Raw genomic sequence first — 24,050 nt, forward strand, 5'->3', positions numbered from 1 at the left:
CAGGTTGGATGGGGCTTTGAGCAACCTGATCTAGTTGAAGATGTCCCTGCCCCCTGGCAGGGGGGTTGGGCTAGATGATCTTTAAAGGTCCCTTCCGACCCAAACCATTCTATGATTCTATGATCTGTAGATGGCTGTATTTTTTACTAGCTCAAATATTTAATACAAGCACCAGTAGTTTTGTGTGAAATAATCTCATAAAAAGTATTTTAAAGTTGAAGGGAAAAGGCTATTTTGAACTAAAAATTTATGTTAAAACATACACTTGAACTTTTCTGAAGGCTTGGAATTAAAATCTTCCTGCACTTATGTCACTGGCAACATATTTGCTGCCTTCTTTGGATCAGAATTTAGTTTCTAATATTTGATAGACCTGTAGCTTCAGAAGAACAAATTTCAAAGTCCTGTTCTTTCATTGCTAGCCACAAATAAACTTTATTTTTAAAAATGACAACTTACAGATCAGACAAACCCAGATGGCGAAAAGGCTTCTTGGACAAACTTGAGAGCTTGTTTCTGGATAAATTGCTATGGGAAAACAGAAAAATTGTATTAATTAGGGCTGCTTCTTCTTACACTCCCAATACAGTTTGTGTGTCTCAAAAAAAAATGAAGAGCCCAAACCAGCTCTAAAAAGCTCTTATTCCTTTAACTTCAGTGGGAAAGGAATAGTGCCCAGTCTCTTTTTACAGTTTGATGGGTTTCAAGGATTTGAATCCAGCCTGTGTCTGAAGTTAAATACATTCTTTAAAATCGGACTCAACAGGGGGTCAATATTTTCACTTAAAGCACCTGTGTTCATTACAGAAAAGCTGCAGATTTAATTGTGTTTCACAAGTATTATGTAAAGTCCAGGTGTTCATTATATGCTTAATTTATTCATAAGTGAAATGGTTATGTAAGTGGTATCATGTAATGGTAAAGTGAATGGTATCCTTTTCTTTGATACTGCACCAAACTCTGTACTCACATACTAGCACACATCCACATCAGAGACTTTTAGTTATTATGTTCAAATTACATGTGCAATATGCACCCACAGGAAAGATCAAAAGGAAAAATGTAAAATGCCTATATTGGGCTTTTTTATGTCAATTAAGCATTTACAGTTTCCAGTGGTAATTAAGTGAAACGTCCTCTCCCATTATGCAAAGAAATGCTCATCTGAATCAGAAATGCTCCCCTTCCCAGGCTTACAAAAATGCTTTCTCCAAACCAAAATAATGCTGGTTTTCTATAGTCTTATCAGTCCACAAATTAAAGATAGTGAGAGCAGTAAACTGTAAAACTGCCAGTAGTGTAGTGCAAATCAGCATTATGAGCCAAAATACCATGAGTTTTATGTGGTATTATAGAGGTGCCATAGGGGCTCCATATTTTAAGATGCATAGCATTTAAAACAGGGATTAAATCTCTTCCCCCTGCCCCCTGACTGAAAAACAGTGTTTACTCCCCCTACTTTCAGCCCTTGATCTCTGAGTACAAGATAATTTTCAGAGAAATTACGGGGATACAAGTTGCATCTTTTATAAACATTTAGAATGGAATCTTTAAGAGATTTTATTTACTATACTTTTGTTGATTCCTTCTAGCAAACAATGGCTCCAGTTTGCAAGCTGACTGGTCCTAATGTGTGAGAACAAAATGGGTGAGCTACTGTTTCATTATTCAGGTCAACTGAGCTGCCCTACAGTAGATGCTGGTGGAAACATCTCATGTGGATCCTGATGGTCAAAATTAAAGTACAATTTGCATGTAGGACAGAAGTTGTGGTTAAGTAAAAACCAGTCAATATGTTAACTAACTATGATGTTTTTCCTAATATTCACAAACAATAGGTTGGGAGGCTGAAAGAAAGAAGTTAAATCCTCCTATGAAATTGGGCTCTTCTCTCCAGCACTGAGACAACACAAAACATGTCAAATCTTACCCCTCCACAGGTGATTCTCACTCATCAAAAGAAAATCCATCCAGTCCTGACACTGCTGAGCAGCACACACAGATGCCCCCATGGTATTCCCAAATGAGGCGAGTGCCTGCTTCTCTTACCTGCAGTGACTAAATCCCATCTTCCCTGAAGGACAACCAGATATACAGCAGGTTCTACCTGCAGATAGGTACCCATGCCACTTACTAGTCTAGTGGAAGGCAACGTATTCCAGGTCATGGGAGGACAAGATTTAAATCTTGGTTTCTGCACAGCAGAGGACCCCGCTCTTCCATACCAGGACTCCCCCCTAACCATCAAATGATGGGTGTCTCAGGGAAATCTCTGTCCAGCTGAAGTTGTTCCATTTCATGTGATCTTCCCTGACACCCTAAAAGGGAAAGCCCAGGCTCAAGCTCTGACTCCAGACCAAGGGGCTTTGAAAATCACCCCTCTCCCACTTTCTAAATACTAGAGTATCACAATACAGATCTGAAAATGAGCTTCAAACATCTTATGTAAGAGCCCCAGCCATCCTATGAGATGGTATTTCTCTCTTTTTCTCTTAAGAAGATAAGATCTTAAAAATATATTTTTTAAGAAAATCTTAAAAAAAAAAGAAAAAAAAAAAGACTGACTCCAGGAAAGGGTTTTTTGTTGGTAAGCTGGAGTGGACATAAGAGCCTAACTACTTCACGAGCAGGACTGAACAGGACTGAAGTCCCATTTTTCCTATGGATTTCCTCCTGGCTGGTTACATGCTTCCTTGCTTAACTTACTAATGGTCATCTAATTCTCCATTTCTCTGTGAGGAGCTGAGCTGCCTCATTAAGAGATATGAGCTCTACTGGACAGCAGACTGTTCAGTGTTGCCGTAATTGTATTTTGTTGTCATTTAGCTTCAGGCCACTCATCGCTTTTGGAGAATAATTGCAACCCCCTAGGCATAAGAATAGCCCTTACTTGATTTAAATTCATAAGCCAGACTTACTGTCCAAATATCAGTGAGTATGTTACTTTCTGAACACTTAACGCAGGTATAAATGACTGCATGAGCCAGTGAGGAACTGGAACTATTAATTCAAGCAAAATTATCAAAAGAATAAAGAATTATTATTTTAACAAATCCAGTTGTGAAAAACCAAAATAACTCAATAGGTTTAATTGTCTTTTCAGATTTTTACCAGTTGTGCTTGCTATATACCAGACAAAGGAAGTAGGAAGCAGTAAAAACAGTAACAAAAAAATCCTGTTCCTATATTCTTGGTCATGGGTTGACACATTTAGTACTTTATGACTGTAGCCTTTTCCTCCATGTAGTTTAGCACCTTAAGGTTTTTCAAGTTGGCGAATAATTCAACAGAAATTTTTCAGACCACTGTTATTGATTTATTACCTTAAACTATACTTTGACAGTAAATTTACTGTTATATATATTTTTCATAAACTGAGCACTTTATATTGATTATAAAGATGCCTGTTATGGTCTCTTTAATCCATGTTAAGTGAAAAAACATGGACCAACTTATTACAGACTAGGCAATGATCACTCATCCACTTCCATGGAAAGAGAATATAAATTAGTTCACCAATTCAATTACACACACGTGCGCGCATACACGTGCGCACGCGCACACACACACACACAGATTGTGGTGAGCAGCCCAAAGACAATTCATCTGGGCTTCAAAAGCCTTTTTTTAAAAAAAAAAAAAAAAAAAAAAAGGTGTGGAGTACAGAGTCTGGCTCCAGAGCTATACCTAAGGATAAGACCAGCACGCAGTCAAAAGCACGACTGTATTTTACATATGAATATCAAGCCCACTTTAAAGTAGCTAGACCTAATACAGCTAAAAGCATACCTGTTGCAACATAGGGAGTGCAAGAGTGGCCTAAGCAGCTGCATAAATATTCACATAGCTAGCAACACAGGTGCAGCTTTACATTGCAATGTCACTGTACTGGGTCTGGCTGGGATGGAGTTATATTTTCTTCATAGCAGCTGGTATGGCGCTGTGTTTTAGATTTGTGACCAAAACGCTGCTGATAACACACTAATGTTTCAGCTATTGTTGAACAGTGTTTGCACAGTGTCAAGGCCTTCTCTGTTTTTCACTCTGCCCCCCCCAGTGAATAGATTGGGGGTGTGCAAGAGGTTGGGAGGGGACACAGCCAGGCAAATTACCCAAACTGACCAAAGAGATATTCCATGCCATATAACATCATGCTCAGCAATAAAAAGGGAGAGGAGGGGTTTTAGGAGGTTAGCCATCTTTTGCTTGGGAACTGGCTGGGCATCAGTCTATCCGTGGGAGGTGGTGAGTGATTGCCTTTGCATCACTTGTTTTTTTCTTTCTGTCTTCTTCCACTTCTCCTTCACATATTAAACTATTTTTATCTCGACCCCAAAGTTTTCTTGCTTTTACTCTTCCTTTCCTCTTCCCCCATCCCACTGGGGGGGGGGGGGGGAGTGAGTGGCTGTGTGGTTCTTACCTGCCTACTGGGGTTAACACACAACAGTCACTATGCCACTATACTGCCTACACTGCTCCTGGCAAGGAGAGGCAAGAAAGAAGAGGAGGGAACAGATCTAAGGAGAATGGGAGGGAAGAGTTGAAGAAATGGTCGTGGCCATTATGCTATGCTCAGTCTCCCTCTACAGGCTCCTGCTCTGCCTATGGCTGGAGCCAGCCCTGTATTGCCTGTGCACGTATGAGGGAAAATCTGCAGCTAGGTCTCAAATAGTTACATTTGGCTACTTTTCCTAAACCAAATCAGCCTAGAGATATGAATGCATTTTAATACCTAGAGCTGTAAGTATACAATGTATACGAATCTATGATTCGGCGACACAATTATACACAGCCTGGTACATAACAATAACTATTTTTTAATGTTTTAGGAAAACACACTTGCTGTGAAATTTATTTCTGTATTTAAAGGTGTTGACAGAATATTGTGCACGTGTATTAATCAGGTCTATTAAAATTATTTTTAGCAGCAGATGATCTTATAAATTACAGCACTACTAAACTAGGACTGTTTAATAGCTTGCTAAACATGTCTGTTGACTAATTTGAGTCTGAGGTCAATGAGAATAGCAGAATTGGATAAGCAAGGCTATTAATTACATTTAAGTGGTATCTATTGGAGCATTTATCTTTCTATTGTTTATATTTTACTCGTCTTGTCATCATACATAACTCTAGAAAGATATTTGGGCTACAGAATTTTGGCTGAGAAAAGAAGGTAATGACAAAGAAAAGGCTTAAGGAAATATGTGTTAAGTTCCTTATAATTCTATATTCTTATATGATTCATAAAATAAATGCTATATTCTTATAATAAAGCTTCTTAACTACATTAAAAGACTTCTCATGTAAGAAAAAGAAAACTATAATAGTATCACTAGCAAAATTAAAGCTCATACATTTGCATCAGTATTCAGAAAAGTGGCTGGAGTTTCCATTTTCTTTATGAAATAATGACAAACTGATGTTTTAAAATAAAATGTAAGACTTCTCAAGGATCTGTACTCAGAAGTCACTCTGGCAAAGCAAAATTATTTTAGCTTTTAATAGTTTTCACTGTCACAACCACAACAGCATCTGCATTTCATTCCCAGTGCAGTCAACAGGAGTTTTATTGCTGATGACAACAAGCAATGATTCACCAGGGTTTTCAGAAACATTTTAACATGCATCAAGACTTCCCAGTGAAAACAAACAAATGCATTTTTTGCAGGGATAATAGATCAGCCTAGGCAAAAGATGTCTCCATACTAACTGCTTTGTCACGTATATATAGAGAAGGTGGTGCCACTTACTATTTTCAGTCTTATCTGGGCTTATCCTGTGTCTGCTAAGATTACTAATTCCCCAACAAAGAAACCATAGTATCAGACTGGACAAGCTCCTAGTTCATAACCTTCTTCTGAATTAGGATTGCATGTACATCAACGTAACAGATGTCAGTCAGCTTAATTTGTTTCTAACAAGCAGTTTCATGAACTAGAGTTTTAATAAAGCTTGCATACCAACAGATATGTATTCCATGTTTTATTGTGTGCTCCAGTTGAAGCTTTTCCTATAGCTGAAGTATTTTAAAGACATCTTGTCCACATGGATTCTCTAGTGCCCAACAGGACATATGTGCACCATGATACTTTTCCCCTAAGCAGGACCCCTAATAGGGTCTCTATGTTCTGCCCAATGGCCATTTTTCACAAAACCTATTCACCTATATCAGTTTTGGTTAGAATCAACCACGGGGGACAAAGACACTTTCTGACTGCATGAGCCTCATTTTCTTAAGGAACCAGGCAAAAAAGACTATGAAGAGAATCCCACCAACTCTCAGTTATTTTTTGCAGTGTCTACTTGCCCATACAACTGGGAAGGCCTTCCAAATATCTATCTTCTTTGTTACAAATTAAGCTCATTATCTCCTATCCTCATGGTCATGGAGAAAACTGATTGTTCTCCTCTTCATAATCATTTTCCTTTTAAAAATCTGAAGATGTATATTCTTTTTCACTCTTTTCTTTACTAAATTGAACAAACTCAGCCTTCTCAGCCTATCCTGAAATGATTTGCTTTACAAACTCCTTATAGCTCTGTTGCTCTTCTCAAATATCTTTCTAGATGGGTAGACTCAGTGTCCTAATCTGTATATAGTATTCCAATAGATGCCTTCCCAGCAGCTAAAGTAATGGGGAAAAGATGCAAAGTCTAACACAAAATTACTTCTGATCATAGACTGAATTTGCTTCGTTCTGCTGCATCATGCTGAGATTCTGTTTCAATATAGCCACTAAACATTTCTCTGCAACTGTGCCACTTAGCCAATAATTTCTCATTGTGCATTTCCACAGTCAGTGCATATGCACTTGACTTTATGGAATTTCATCTTATACAATCATAATTCACTGGGAAATTGACACACAGGTAGACACACAAACTCATTCTGGAAGATACTTCCCTTATTCACCAACTGATTATAGTAAAAGCAATTTACTTTATTAAGGACTATATGAAGTAATATGTAACCCTCATAGGCCAGCGAGATCTGGTTCATACTCTTCCAGTGTTTGTTCCACATTAAGGATAGCAATTACTGTGTAGGCAAATTCAGATATTCATGCCCACTTCTTTACATAAACTAATTGCTATTCCTTGGAAAACACAGGTGCAGAAAGTGAGTCCATTTTATTAACAAAGCAATCAGCCCTAAGACCAATTCTTCTATATTACAAGAAAGCATTTAGGCATCTTACAAGCCTGAGGCTTGGCCTTACATCTTCTTGATCTCATTAGAAATTTAATAAAAGCAAGGGTTTAATTAAGTAATAAATATATCTAACAAAGATGGATGGACTTAAACACACACTTGAATACTTGGCTAAAACAGTGAGCCCCACACATGATCTCAATGTTTTGTAACTGGAACCACAATTTTCCATATAAGTAGTAGGAATGAGTTACTCTATGTCTGTACCACTGAAAGGCACTCCAGTCTTTCAGGGATATGTATTTAAACTAAAAAACACAAAATCTTTCTTTATAACTGATCATTTTTCTCTGTATTTTGCTAAATCTAAACTGTAAGCAATCTAGAAAACCACAGTCAAAAAGCTGCATAGGCACCAACTCTGATTCCTGAAGTTCATGAACTGCAAAGTGCAATTGGGTGGTAAAATAACCGCATTCTTATATTCCGCTTTGGGTGCATCAGTTCAGCTCAGAATTGAGCTGAAGTGAATCTTCTGATCATCCTCATTTACAAGACTTAAGTTCACAGGCATGGTAGAGTCTCGGGGCATGTAAACTAGTCAAACTACATTAGAAGATGTGCTCCACGCATGGACCAAATGCACTTCTAGCTGCTAAAACATGTTCAGCCCACTGAATCAGACTAGAGCTAGTCCAAAGTCAAACCCATGTCACTGAGTGTGATGCATATAGTGTGGACATCATACTCTCACCACCAAATGACTCAGTAGAGAGATGCACTCCTTTGTGCTCCACTACTTACTAAAAGAGACACAGCCAACAACCACTGTTAGAGACAGGATGAGCTGGATGGGTCTTTTTGCCATTCCACATTATGGTCTTATGATCTACCAATTCCTTACTATACATGTCCTATTTCATGCCCATTAATGACAGGAGGCCATTAGAAGTTAAAACATTTTATATTAAGGAAACAGGAAGAGAGAGAAGGGAGTTAACAAGGTTTGGACAGTTTTAACTTAGAAGACAGAAGCTATCCTTACTCACATGTATTGTAGGTTGATGTTTTTCACAAATGCCTGATGGGACACAAACCTTAAGCCTGAATCCACCACAGTCCTGTGAAAGTATATAAAACTTAGAATATTTCATTTAAAATACAATTGAAAGAATAATGATAATGTTTAAAATAAGAATGTGGATGAAATATCAACTATGCTGAACTATAGGCTCTACAGCTGTCTTCTATAATGCAAAAAGTTAGCCCTACTCTCTCATGAGGTCTGTAAATGCTTCTGCAAGAGAAATAAAAGAAATAAAATTATCCCATATACTCACAGATTTTTAAGTCCAACATAAAATCCAACTTCATTATCATTGATACTTTCTAATTTCTGCTGGTTTGCGATGTAACTGTTGAAAAAGACAAAAAACAAAGTAAGAAAGTGGCTCCTTCCATGGCTTTGATTGATCAGAAGTCAGCAGTGAAGTCTGAAAGCTGGCAGTGTTTGCTGACCTATTGCACTGTATTTGGTTTACGTGGCAAGCTTTTGGTAGCAGGAGGGGCTGCAAGGGTGGCTTCTGTGAGAAGATGCCAGAAGCTGCCCCCATGTCGGACAGAGCCAGTTCCAGCAGGCTCCAAAACAGAACCGCCGCTGGCCAAAGCTGAGAAAATCAGTGACACTGGTGGTGCCTCTGTGATAACATATTTAAGAAAGAGTAAAAACTGCTGTGCAACAGCAGCTGGGAGAGAAGAGTGAGAATATGTGAGAGAAACAACTCTGCAGGCACCAAGGTCAGTGAAGAAGGAGGGGGAGGAGGTGCTCCAGGTGCCAGAGCAGAGATTCCCCTGCAGCCCGTGGAGAAGACCATGGTGAGGCAGGTTGTTCCCCCTGCAGCCCATGAAGGACCATGGTGGAGCAGATATCCACCCTGCAGCCCATGGAGGACCATGGTGGAGCAGATATCCACCCTGCAGCCCATGGAGGACTCCATGCCGGAGCAGGTGGGTGTGTCCTGGAGGAAGCTGCGACCCCATGGAGAGCCCATGCAGGAGCGGGTCTTCTGGCAGGACCTGTGACCCCACGGGGGACCCACGCTGGAGCAGTCTGTTCCTGAAGGACTGTACCCTGTGGAAAGGGCCCATGCTGGAGCAGTTCTTGAAGAACTGCAGCCCGTGGGAAGGACCCATGCTGGAGCAGTTTGTGAAGGACTGTATCCCATGGGAGGGACCCCACGCTGGAGCAGGGGAAGAGCATGAGGAGGAAGCAGTGGCAGAGACAAAGCATTATGAACTGACCATAACACCCATTCCCCATCCCCCTGTGCCACTCAGGGGGAGGAGGTAGAGAAGTGGGGAGTGAAGCTGAGCCTGGGAAGAAGGGAGGGGTGGGGGGAAGGTGATTTTTAGATTTGTTCTTATTTCTCATTATCCTACTCTGATATGATTGGCAATAATTTAATTTCCCCAAGTTGAGCCTGTTTTGCCCATGACGGTAATTGCCGAGTGATCTCCCTGTCCTTATCTCGACCCACGAGCTTTTCGTCGTATTTTTTCCCCTTGCCCTGTTGAGGAGGGAGAGTGATAGAGCAGCTTGGTGGGCACCTGGCAGCCAGCCAAGGTCAACCCACCACATGCAATTAACACTGAGCTCTAGTTAAAGCACCTGCAGAGCAAAAGTGCTCATTAAAATCTTTCCCATCATTTATTATTGTGGTACGGGGCTGGAGGAGGAACAGTTGAGTTTTGCACAGGGGAAATGAGTTCATCAAGGAAAGAAGTCACCCTGAAGACACAATAAATAAAGCTGCATTACAGTGTCACTGTTTTCCAGGACATTGCTTCATGGGTTTTACAACAGGAAAAGGGCCAACTTTCATGGTAGTAGTGGAGTTGCTCCCATTTACATTTGGGGGGGCTGCCCTAGTCTTATTTCCCTCCTTTTGTTCTTAACTTAATCACTCATTAAATTAATTTTCTCCCTTTCCCAAAGTAGTTGAGTTTTATTTTATAAGGTGTGGCAATAGGAAAACAGAAGAAAGGGAGGCTACACTTAATTATATTACATACACAAGTGGAAATTAAGAGAAGAGAAACTGTCATAATAGACCAAAGTACTGTCAGTCCTCTCACATACCGTGAATTTCTGCTTGAACCCCAAAAAGATGTGGGCATGCAAGCTGGTCTTTTGTATTATTACCATGTGAGATCTATGAATGACCAGTGACATCCCACAGATTGGAAATTAAAATGTCGTACAGATAACACATGGAATGATACATAGCTTATCTCTTCTGCAGACAGAAAAAAGTTTCACAGTGCAAATCATGCTGTCCAGGAAGGAGGAATCAGAGGAAAGTGCAATTCAACTGACCTTATGAGCAGAAACATAAGTCTGCTGTGGGAAATCATCTTGTCAAAGAGTCCATGCATTTCAAAAGATAACCCCAGTCACAGACAAACTGAAACTGAGATTCACTTGTATTTCATAAGCATCCAGAATTAAGCAAAGCCACAATACAGTACATTTTCGTAAACAGAAGGAGTATTTATTTTGCTAGAATAAAACTTGTTTTCACTTTAAGTGTTTCTTGTATTTAAAGGAACTCTGGTGAATTGGAGAAGAAAGTGTATCACTTTCCCAAAGACAATAAAGTCTACTGTAGTTGGTGTTTTAGAGAAATCTTTTGTGTGCCCACATCCCAACAGAAGCTTGAGAATCCCAAGAGGTGGGCTGGGCTTCCCTCCAAGCTGCAAAGCTGACTTAGGCTACGGTCTTGCCGAGCGCCAGGAAAAGCAAAAAAAATCCCCTAATGGGATTCATTGTCTCTTGGGAAAAATAAAGGCAGACAAAAGACAACACGTGATACTGGACAAAACACATTACCACAGTATCATATGACATCAATGACTGCTCTGCAGGGCTTCTTAGGATAAGATTAACATGGTGCACCCATTGTAAGGTAAGTTTCCTATATATTTTGTGCCCTTTGTTGGATTTTTAAATGAATTTTATTTGATCTCTTGGGGTTTATTAATCTATTTTTCATTTGTTGGTTGATTTATGTATTTTGCCAAGTAAAAACAATGAAGAAGTCTAGTAAAGGCTATCAATCCTTCCATTTGAGAGTCCTGTAAGTGGATGATCTTACTACCTCTGAATTTGCCCTGAAGAAGAACAGGGGATTTAATTAAGTCTCATCTTATCTGTCACTTAGACCTCATCATGCTAAAATAAACTTATGCAAGAAATATCAAAGGTATCTTCCTCACTCTGTTCTCAACATTCAACCAATGAGCACCACACAAGACCAGAAGGAGACAGGGCAAATGCAGAAGAGCAGGAATGAAGGAAAACAGACAGAGAAACACAGAGGGAGAAGAGACTCAGAAGAGTAAAAGAGAAGAAACTGAGCAACCAGTTTACAGTAGCCATCAACAATTCTCTGACAAGCACTACCATAACCCAGCTCCATCACTTAAATACATTTATCACAAATCCAGATCTGACATTGCAATTTTAATCATAAAAACATTTAACTAGAACCTCCCACTATGAGAAGCTACAAAACTGACATAACTTACAGTGTCGCATAGAAATACATTAGTGTATTACATTCTGTGGTAAGCCTCAACCAGTGTAAAAGAGCTCAGCTCTACTGAAATTAATGAAAGCAACCACAATTTACACCAGATTAAGATCTGAGTATGAGCAGACCATCTATAAAAAATTTTAAAAAAATCAGTATTGGTCCATTAGGGAACAAACCAAAGGGACAACATTTGGAATGATGAAGCAACATAAATTCATAATCTTTCCTCCCCTATCTTTCTCTTATTGCATCCCTTAAAAAAAATAATAACAAAAAGAAAGTTCCACACTTTACTCTGAGCTGGTACTAGGCTACTTATGGTGAATGATTTCTGACTTTCCATAATTGTACTTCAAGTAGGGACTCAGAAGAAATTTTGGCTAAGTGCAACTACAAATTACTCAAAATAATAACTGTTATTCAGTACATTTGTATACCACCCACTTAGTACAGAACATGACAGTAAAGCAATTTTTTACACAGTTGGAAATCCCTGAAGAGTAGATGGATGTAAATTACCACAAGCAGGTCAGGTTCTCCTATGCTTCCTTACTTGCTTAACAAATCTTTTTTAAAGTTAAATCTTTGCAGCTATTTCACATCAGTGAGAAAGAAAGAAGTACAATGACTGTGGCTGTACACTTCAAAGGTAAGCTGTTCTTTTGTTTAATTTAGAGAGAGGTTTGAAATAAAAACTCTTCTCTAAGTGAAGTCTATTTTTACCTTCTTCACAACTACTCTACCTTGATGTTATTTATCATCAAACATGAATACTCTAAAAGCTCCAACTTGCAGTGGGTGATGCTGAGAAATGCAATTTGCCTGCCTGTCCTTAAGAATATCCAGCCTGTTCTTTAATTGAACATTTTTTATTGTAGCACAGAAGAAAAACATCCTGACTCATGGCTGGCTAAAGTCACATGAGGAGCTTGGAAGCTCCCACTACACACCACAAAGTGTAGCACCGCTGAAATCTGTCAGGATATTACCCAATCAGATCACACTTATCAGCTCACAAATACCAATTATTGCCTCTAAACCAAACCCTCAGCTGTCTACAATACTATTCACTTGATTATACTTTAGCATTTTGTCTCTCCTTCAATGAGTCATCAGTAAACTATTTTTTATACCTTTAATTTAATGTCCCCTTCGTAAACTACTGATTCATTCTCATAAAGGCATTCAGAATCATACACCTACCGACTGCACGTTGCAACCTACAATAACATGCTCATCTCAGCACACTTCAACAACTTAACTATTGAATAATGTCACATATTCATATTTCACCACTTCTGCAACATTCTGGAAATGATATTTTAAAATCCTATGGTAAAAGATTTAACTCTCTCAAATAACTTTTTTTTAAGAGAGTGGTCTTCATTTTTGTGCATTACACATGTAAAAAACTGTCTGTACAAAGTCAGTGAAGCAACTTTTTAATTAATAAAGCATGAAAAGAAATGAAAGCCATTTCTGTACTTTAAAACAGTTTAGATTCTTTTGTGCTTCAACAGCTCAAAAGAAGATTTCACTCTTAACTTTCAAATCTGACATGTCCATTTTCTTAAACTGAAAACATTTGGTCAGCAGAACTATGTCTCCCTAACATATTTGATTTACTCTATTTTCTCTGGATTTATGTACATTAAGGTATACTACTCCATTTGGAGCTATACTGGAAAACCAGCCACATGCTAGTATCAATGACATAGGTGTATGCAAATAACACTATAATTCAGCTCCACAAATATTTCTGTTGCCAGAAAACTCCCTTTATGGGAAAAATATTTCTTAACACTCAAAAAATTAAATCAATTATATGTTTAGCCCTGATTCATAAAGCTAGAAAAAAAAGTTCTGAAAATTAATAAACATTCCCTGGTGAAATGTTTCTGAACTTTAGGAATACTTTTTATTCTGAGTTATTTTTGACCAGATCTTTAGGGAAAAAGGCAGCACACTCCAGACATTGAACTGTCAGTAGATGAATTACCATTTAATGACAAGTCACATATGTCCCTAGTCTAAACTACTGTGAGAGCTTTATGTAACATCCACAATTAAGCACTGCAAAATTTCCGAGTGCTGTATTTTTTACAAACTCAAATATCAAATGAAGTTCATCAAAAGATATGCTAAAGCTTACGGACATTTTCAGCACACCTGGGCTGATTTATGGTTATGCATCAGAATCATGAAAAACTTGTAGGCTGGACAAAATATTTGAACTTAGCAGATTCAAATGGGTTTCATTTGCAGTCCCGTTGAAACTGTTAGGAAATTCTCATTCCTTAAATATTGTACCAATTAGTCTTATAGTATGAAATTGTATTAGCTTTTTAAGAGATATATATTTTACATTCTATACTGCATAACCATGGTTAATTCAGCATAACTAAAGGGCCCCAGCTCACTGCAAGGAGAAGGACAGCCCCCACCTTGAAGATAAGGACCTTTGTTTCTGTCGTGGTTTAACCCCAGCCACAACTAAGCACCACACAGCCGCTCACTCACTCCCCCCCAGTGGGATGGGGGAGAGAATTGGAAGGGTAAAAGAGAGAAAACTCGTGGGTTGAGATAAAGACAGTTTAATAGGTAAAGCAAAAGCCACACACGCAAGCAAAGCAAAGCAAGGAATTCATTCACTACTTCCCATGGGCAGGCAGGTGTTCAGCCATCTCCAGGAAAGCAGGGCTCCATCATACCTAACAGTTACTTGGGAAGACAAACGCCATCACTCCAAATGTCCCCCCCTTCCTTCTTCCCCAGCTTTATATACTGAGCATGATGTCATATGGTATGGAATAGCCCTTTGGCCAGTTTGGGTCAACTATCCTGGCTGTGCCCCCTCCCAGCTTCTTGTGCGCCTGGCAGAACATGGGAAGCTGAAAAGTCCTTGGCTAGCATAAACATTACTTAGCAACAACTAAAACATCAGTGTGTTATCAACACTGTTTTCAGCACAAACCCAAAACATAGCCCCATACTAGCTACTATGAAGAAAATTAACTCTATCCCAGCCAAAACCAGCACAGTTTCTCAGAATCTTAAAGCCATCCACAAAGAAGAAAAGATACCCCTGGACTACCGAGATAACACCAGCATCCTAGCCCCTCTAACATCTCTGTGAAACCCTCCCATTATCTGGCATCATAGATAAGTAACCAGAGCAAGACTGACTCCAGAGATGTCTAGGTCATGAAAGAAGCAGATGGATGATGACACCATAGAATTATAGTTGCTTTGCAAAACAGTAGTATGTGTGTTAAGTAGTGATTGGTCAAATCATGTTGTATCTGAATGCTTGAAAGGTATAAAAACCCTGTGTAAAACCGCATTTGGGGTGCCCCAATTTGAATGGGACACCTCATGTGCATGAATAAAGAATGACTCTTGTAATTCTATACTTTGTGTCCTAGCCTCTCTCCTCGGTCGGCACAGGCCAGTTGAGAAATTTTAATGACGAGACCAAACATAAAATAAAGCTCAAGGGGTGTGAACTCACATAGTTTGAAAATAAAGCATAGAACTATATAACATTGCATATCAGGAATTCCGGTTTCAGACAGATATAGGGACCAATGATATAATCTCTACTCAAGAAATAAATGTTTATATGTAGGACTAAGCTCCCCCAGGACAGACTCTCTAAAAGCAGGATAATGAGCATAATGTAGATACCTATGTGTCGTGGTTTAACCCCAGCTGGCAACTAAGCACCACACAGCCGCTCACTCACTCCCCCGCAGTGGGATGGGGGAGAGAATCAGAAGGGTAAAAGTGAGAAAACTCGAGGGTTGAGATAAAGGCAGTTTAATAGGTAAAGCAAAAGCCGCGCACGCAAGCAAAGCAAAGCAAGGAATTCATTCACTACTTCCCATAGACAGGCAGGTGTTCAGCCATCTCCAGGAAAGCAGGGCTCCATCATGTATAACGGTTACTTGGGAAGACAAAATGCCATCACTCCGAATGTCCCCCCCTTCCTCCTTCTTCCCCAGCTTTATATGCTGAGCATGATGTCATATGGTATGGAATAGCCCTTTGGTCAGCTGGGGTCAGCTGTCCCAGCTGTGTCCCCTCCCAACTTCTTGTGCACCCCCAGCCTACTCGCTGGTGGGGTGGGGTGAGAAGCAGAAAAGGCCTTGACTCTGTGTAAGCACTGCTCAGCAGTAACAAAACATCCCTGTATTATCAACGCTGTTTTTAGCACAAATCCAAAACATAGCCCCATACTAGGTACTATGAAGAAAATGAATTCTATCCCAGCCAAAACCAGCACACTATGCTAGCAGCAAGTTCTTTACAGATATACAGGCTCAGTCCTATTCCAACTTATTTTATTTTATTTTGCTGTCTTCATCTGGTATCATCAGTCCCAGATTTCAGAAGGCCAACATCAAGAAACAAAATATTCCATAACTCAGAAAAGAGGCAGAGTCTCCAGTTAGCCCCCACTGTGGACTTGCCTAGAATTAAGCAATTTTACAAACAGGTGCTCGACTCTTTGGCTATGCAGTGTCTCCTGACAAATTCTCAGCAAGCCCTGTGGGGTTTTTTGGTTTTGTTTTTGCTTTTTTTAAACTGTGAATAATTTTGTATTTCACAAAGAGTAGAAAACTGATTGCCACTATCACAGACTCCTTAAGTCATATTCCCATTTAGAGTATTTAACCATTAGTCACAGAAGACTATGGGAGGTAGCTTTCCATATGCCAGTATATCAGTTCTAGAGCTGACAGAATTAACTCTTGGTCCTTTCTTTGCAACCACTGACACACACTTTTTTGGAGCAAATTCTTCACTACGTATATCCCACATTCAGATAAGGTACTGTTCAGGGCTATCTGGAACAAAGGCCAAGGTCACAGATTATAGTTAGCTTCAAGAACTCCCTATTCTTGATCTGTGGTTGTTTCAACTGCAAGGAGACACCAGGAGTCATTCTGCTCTGTGCCAAGATGCTATGATTGTCCAATTAGTAGTATCCAATTAGTAGCATGCAGATGCCATTGGGAATTGCTTCTCCAAAGCTGACATTCTGAACAATTAGCACCAATCCACCAGTTTAAAGCAGGAGAAGGCTGGAATTAAGTGGAGATCCCAGTCTTGTTTTGACACTGCAGGAGTGGATCCATACTCTTGCTTAAGACTCTAACTCCCTGGGAAATGGAAAGCCTGTGGTTTGCCAGCTAACCTTAGTTCACTCCTTACAGTATGCAAACATTAAGGCAAAAGTAAAAATAAATTAATATGACCACAATGCAGAATTTAAGAAAACAGTTACTATATTTAGAAAATGGGAATATGAAATGTAATGTACCCTTGGGCTTACTTATGTCTCTGGTTTGGCTTGAAGGTGTTTGTTCTGTTCTTTTCAAGTAGCAGCGTACCAAATCAAGCTAACTCTCAAGACATTTCATGCAGCTCTCTAGATTTGGGATTCATGTCCTTAAGCAACACCTTCATAATTACTTTCCCCAGAATGAATGCAAAGCTTATTTGCCTATTTTCTCCATTAGGATCTCCATTCCTGTCGCCCCCCCCGAGCTCCATGAAATTCATACGTTTGATACTTCACCAAGACATCAATTTTTAACATTTCTCCAGAGCACAGGTGACAGCTATAGTCTAGCTTTTCCTTAGCAAAGATTTTTGGGAAATGCTGATATCCCTTGATATAGTCAGAAAGAAATATCAGCTGTCCAGACAATAAAGAATTTATTTATAAAGGCATATCTTAAACGCTGGCCTTATACTTTTCTACAAAACACATTTCCCCCACTGTGTATTAAATAATCTCTGCAGACTGACAGGAAGAGGCTTAAATTCCTGTATGGACCCTTTATAATATATACACAAAAAATCACACATTAAATAAACATACAAAAGGAGAGCAATGAATGTGGCTGTTTATTAGTTCTTGACAGAGAATAGACATAAGAGTTAAAAAATTTTCTTTAAAATTCGGCTTGCTAGGAAGAAAGGACATCTTCAAGGAATGAATAAATACAAAGAAATACATGTGACAATTCTTTATCCTATAGAGTCACCTAGTGCAATGACTTTTCAGAGACTAGTAACACAATCTCTCTTTTTCAGCACTTGCATACACCACTTCTGTAGCTGTCCCTAGCCTTGATGCAAATGAGACTGACAAAACATCAGTTCCATAATAGTGCAGTAAGACTGATCCTAACCATCCTTTAGACACATCTTTTCAGGTCTTTCAGTGAATCAAAACATTAAAGCATCTTGGTTGATGTCAAAACCTTTGAATTCTTTTTTTCCCAGACACTCGTGTTCAGGCAGTGACTTTGTAGAAGGGATGTCTTAAGAGTTAGATAAGCACTTGCTGACATAATTCAGTGTACTTTACAATATTTAAGTCCTTTTCCTATCTTCAAGTTTTGATACATTCAGTATTCCCTGACTCTTTGATTCAACAGAAGAAATTCCCTCAGAAATTCCCTCTGAAGCCAGTCTTCCTCCCAAGTATATTATTTCCACTGTTTGACATTAATAAGTAGCTTTGTTCAGTTAAAAATTACTATCTCTTGTAATGTTAAATATTCTGCTCAGTCATTTCTGATATTCACTGAATCATCAAGACATATGTCCGTACCTGCTACACTTTCCATTGTTTCATTCATTGCATGCAATATACCTCAAGACAAACAGATCAAAAGGTAGTACTTCCAAATGACGGAATGAAACTGCAAAGCTTAAAGCCATCTATCCAGGAAAATCCATCTGTATCCTGTTAATGCATTAAATTTGCTGAATAATTTGACTCCTGATATCTCAAACAACATTCTCCTTTCCATAAGCCAGCAAAAATGTTCCTTTTCCTATTTTTATTTGTCTGAAGAGTCTACATATGGTCATAGTCTCCATTCTTTTTTTGTCTGCAATTATTAAATAGAGAACTCAATTTGTAGATGTTTTTCTGTTCTTCAAATGATAACATCTGCTGCCTTAGCTCACAACTCATTTCCTAGCCTCTTTCTCAAGACTTGTGAAACATTCTGTGTAGCCCTGACCACAGATCTGTGTCATCTCCAAGCCATATGTTGTCTCTTAATGGAAGACATTTAATCTTCATATTATGTTACTCAAACATTCCAAAAGGGCTACAGGTTGTCTTTCTGAATTTCCATTATATTAACTCTCTTGGTGTTTACCTCAGCTTTCTAGGCCCAGAACAGGTTGCCACCTTCTGCATATCAACACCTATTTTGCCATTTATATTTAACCGATACATTATTGGAGAACAATTCAACAGCATTAAAATTGCTCCTCTGTTAAAGCATTTCAGAGGCGCTCTTTATTCTTCCATGTTTATGTGCTCTTTACAGTTCCCTATTTCACTTTCTGTTATCACATTTATTTCCATTCCATTCTCTGTCCTGTATAGTCCATTTCTGCTCATTTTAATTGGCCAATCTTTTTAATTTATAGCTTTAATTTATTTAATTTTATAAAAAATTAGGAAGAGATAAGACTCGAGGGGGGAGTAAGAAATGAAAAAGTAACAGATTATTTAGCTCCCTATCCACAAAAGGGATTTTACCTTCCTTAAACAGACCCATATTCACCAAAGAGGTTCAGCTGGAAAAAAAAAGAAGAAAAAAAGACATGTCTATGTGAGGTAGAAGACCACAGATTTGGAGGAAATGCTGGAAATAATGTTAAACTATTATCCAGGAATACCAGGTTCAATTCTTCCCTCTTCCTGAGGGAATGTAATCCCAGTCTCCCAAAAGATACCATACTATAAAGCAATCAGAGAGGGCAGTCTCAGCCTTATCTGTTCATGCTGTTATAATTTTTGTCATAATTGAACATTCAGTGGAGCAGGAACAGGATTCAGCTGTCTCACTATACAAATAAGTATCACAGTCACTTAGCTAAACAGACAGTTCTGCTCTCTGACCCAAAAGCATATTTAAGTATTCCACACGAATTTAGGTAACTCTGACAGGAAGAATCAACACAAATCCACATCTGTATGCCATACAGGATGGTAGTTAAGATGCTGACACGCAAGACCTTGGTTCAAACCCATGCTCTGAATCAAGCAGAGCAACCCTGCACAATACTCTGCTGGAATGGTTTGGTTTGGACCACACAAACAGCTTACTCCACAGCATGATGCTGTTCGCTAGAAGGGAGGTCTTGCTTTTCCCACTCAGTGAACTAAGTCCCCAAAGTTTTCTTATAGACAGTGGAGAGAGGGACACACTTATATCAGATAAGTAGATTTGCAGTAAGAATCTAATTTAGGCCTTCTGAATCACTTCCTGGAAGAGGTGGACTCTCCAATGCTGGCAGGAGAGTAGCCAGCTGAGTTAAGTGCCTTTGCTACACAGTTCATAGAGACTTGCCAGATTTTAAATGCTGAGGTCTGGGACAGTCCCAGACATGCTTAGCAAGTCCAGCATATGACACTAACAGCATATGCTGTGAAAAGTCCCCCATGCATGCCCAATAAGTCTGACGTGCCCAGTATGCGCACATGATTTATCTGCATATGCTTGCTGTGCAGTCTGGCATTTAGAAAATCAGACAGGTGTTGCACAAGTATGGGGAAAAGTCATGTCCTATATGTTCTTCATACAGAATACAGCATCTGACTACGTAATATAGGATATCCATGTTACACAGGATATCTGCTTAATATGGCCCTAATTATTTTTATATGTATGGTTCAGAAATGAAAAAAGTAAAAAATATTTTGTTTAAATCTAAAACCAAAAGATTTCTGTTGTCTTAACTGCCAAACCAAGATGAAAAATAAATAAATAACTTACCCAGCCCCAATTAGAGTTCTATTAACAGATTCTCCCATAAGAAGCTTAGAAGTGTTACCATTTCACTGTTTCTGTTTCGGCAATGGACTGATTAATTGCTTGTCCTTCTTTTCTTTATACATCGGACAAATGTATATAGTGAACTAGTGAATCTAGTACAAGCTTCTGTAGTGATTGCAACTGCCACTGTTTTGCACATGGAACTACTGTGCAGGTTCATTTAAATATGGAATTATTTGAAACTTTGTAAAACACCCCTCTAAAATACTCAATCTCAACTTCCTCTTGCCTCAACATATTTAGTCTTCACACAGTAGGAAAACACTTGGGATCCAAGAAAAGCCTCAAGCCAAAAATAAATCACATGATGGACTAATAGGCCTCAAAAATATCCCTTCTCTTCCAAATTTATAAAAAACCAAAAAGGCAAGAAAATGCTTGAATCAAAGTTCTTTTCATCCTTAGCATATGTCTTCTAAACTACTCTACGTTGGTGAAATGCTAATTCCATTGACATTTTGCCACCAATTTTTAACAAGGCCAGAATCTGAGCCTTGGCTTCCCCTTAAAATAAAAGGCACCTAAGTATCTTGCTGGATCAGCACCAGTACGCTTAGCAAAAGGCTGGTTCAAGTCACACCATTTAGAGATTATGATCTTTTAAACTGTTTTTACAAATGTCTTGGGTCTTGTGTCTGCCTTGCTCTACTTTCTCTTAGTTCTGTAAAAAAATTTTGTTTCTTCAGGCCCTGCTTAGAACTAAGGAATATTGACCTGAAATCTGATCTTCAAGAATGTCAGAAACAAGAGTAGCTGACCTGGTATTAAATATAATTTTAATCAAATTTAATCATTTCAGCTATAACTGCTGTTGATAATCATCAGTCAATACAGGTAATTTTCTTCCAGGAAAATTTTTAAAAATATACATATTCACAATAGAATTTTCATGACATGGCTCCTTTCCCATAAGTGCATTATGATTCTGTAATATTATGGTTAATAGTAGCTATATAAGAAACAAGATCTCCATATGCATATTTCAGGGGGTGTTAGTTTGGTTTGCTTTGCTTTATGCAGTTTCTGAAAACTTAGGCTCACAATCAAAAAGGAATTAAGGTGCATCCCCAATATATTTGATTTCAATAGCAGCTATGTGCCTACATACATTTGTATAAGTAGATCTTTGTAAATGCAGTGTCCAGTAATAGATTATATTCACATCCCATGCAGCATAGGCATATGGCCTTCAAACCTCTATGAATTTATTTCTCCATTTGAAACACACATAAATGATAAGTTAATACAAAGAGTGCTTCACTTTTTAAAGGACATTTTTCAAAGAGAGGTTTTCCAAATATAACAAGCTAAAGATACATTTAACATCAATAAAGCATTGAGAGGGTTTTTAAAGTTCTCTGCTGTTTTTCATAATTTTTATGCTTCATTACCTACTATACTCATCCAGCTTGGGCAAAGAAATTCTACTAGCCACCTTTATTGACATGTTAGATATTGCTGCCTCTTAACCAGTAGTTAACAGTAGTTTGGTACAGGCTCCAAAGGAGGTAAAGGCCTGAGCCGTGGCCGGGCCAAGAACTCCTGGTTCCAATCTGTTCTCTGAGAACCCACAAAGGAGCTGAGTGGCATGGAGAGCATTGATGCATATGAGCTTGGAACACCGATCATGCAGTTGACACATGAATAGCAAGTGGCTTTTCCAAGACTCATTTATCAAGGAACGAAGAAAGTTGTGGGTACAAGGAGTCTCATGCATACCTTTTCCTATTGCATGTAATTTGACTACGAGCCAACCACTTTATCCTGTAAATATGACAGCCTTCTTTGAGCTCTCCCTGCTAGGCAGCGTGGCTGCATGGCGGTGATCTCCCCTTGAGCTGGGACACCTCTCAAGGCTGCTCCTCGAGGCAGAGAGACCTTTTACCAATGGCAGATCTTTGGTAAGTGACCGATATCGTGCATAACCTTGTAGTATGGTAACTTTGATTTTGTCTTGGTAACTTTGATTGCATGCTGAATTGATAAATTTTGCATATATGATCCCTTAGACACAAACCGTTGTCCAAGTCTGAGTCTAAGATTGGACCTAGCTGCACCTAAGCTCCGTCAGGAGTTTAGAAAGCAAGGGGGTCTACTCTGAACCTCGTGACTCAACAGGAGGGTCCTCCGTACCCTTTTGTATCCCTGGTCTCTCTGTGAATCATTCTAACTCGAGTGTAACCCAATTTTCCTTTGTATGTTTCTTCCATGCAGTAATTAATAGAGTGAACCTTGACATCGAACTTTGTTAAGTCGCACTTTTACATCAAATTAAAACCACTTTTACTAATACCTTTGATGGTGATTTTTTAAGCTAAATCACTCATTCGCGCTAGTGATAAATACTGGAGAGAGAGAACTGCAATCCAAAAAGTACATTATTTTTTCCCCTCTTACTTTAAAACTAATTCAAAATGGAGAAATAAAACCTTTATTTAGTTATGTAAAAGTTTTTGGTTTAGAGTGATTAGAGATCTAGAATCTCGATAGGCTGCTTTCTCTCTTATACTTTCAGCATAAAAATAATAAAGGAAAAATAGAATCTGAAAAATCTGGTAAATGCCATTCTAAAGATATTGGAAGCTGGTCTCCTGGGACTTCTTTCCATACTAATGAGAAAACAGAAGTGGAAGTTTCATGAAAACAACATATTCTAGACCAAAGCCTCAAATTCATACAAATTACCTTCATTTTAGTATATAAATCCCAAACCTCTCTTAAAACTCTTGAGTGACTAAAGACATAGAACTACAGGTAGTGTCTTGCCAGCCCAATCCTGCACAACACTGAACACCTCCTGAAGGATGCTGCCCTCCTCCAACAAGAGCCAGCTTGCACTGTCTCAGCCTGCCAGAGACAACCCCAGATAAGTTCCCAAGGAGCCCCATGAGTCCTCACTGACTGGAAGAACAAGGATTAAAACAAGGGATGCAAAAGGTTACCTGAGAGCAAAAAGAAACCAGAATATATAAAACCCTATGGTTTGTGATATTTGGGGTATTTTTAGAGCCTGGAAATTACAAAACTGATGTTCATAATGCTTACTTTCACCTCACCGTAACCAACTAAGATATTTAAAGGAAGATGAAAAAAATGGACAGATTCCTAAAAGGAGCTATTGTATCACAACTGTCCAAAATCCCTTTAATAATTTGCAGCCCGATGCCTTGTATTTTACTGTAACATTACAAAACACCAGAAATAAACATTAAATACAGCCAAGCCATGCCATCCTGCACAGCCAAAAGTGTTTTCAGGAGGAAGGGGATGGGGGTTGAGAAGCCCTGTTGACAGTTTTATAATATATTTAATCTACAACAGTTGAAAATTCTAAAATGAGAGAGACCCATAATACCAATAGAACTGAGCTTCATATGAATTTAAACATGCTTTTTTTTTTTAGCACAGGCTCACATGACTTGT

At 38.8% G+C, this 24,050-nt stretch overlaps 1 protein-coding gene across 1 annotated transcript in view; it reads right to left on the minus strand.

Moving 5' to 3' along the window:
- Positions 1-24,050, minus strand: part of LOC140651122 (BDNF/NT-3 growth factors receptor-like) — a 209,422-nt gene that overhangs the window by 180,034 nt on the left and 5,338 nt on the right. The window contains exons 3-5 of the mRNA XM_072860241.1: positions 8,497-8,571; positions 8,206-8,277; positions 460-528 (exon numbers count right to left, since the gene is read on the minus strand). Of these exons, the coding sequence (XP_072716342.1) occupies positions 460-528; positions 8,206-8,277; positions 8,497-8,571 (216 nt within the window). The remainder of the gene's footprint in view (positions 1-459; positions 529-8,205; positions 8,278-8,496; positions 8,572-24,050) is intronic.

Source organism: Ciconia boyciana, chromosome 4 (assembly GCF_034638445.1).
Source record: "Ciconia boyciana chromosome 4, ASM3463844v1, whole genome shotgun sequence".
Taxonomy (NCBI): Eukaryota; Metazoa; Chordata; class Aves; order Ciconiiformes; family Ciconiidae; genus Ciconia; species Ciconia boyciana.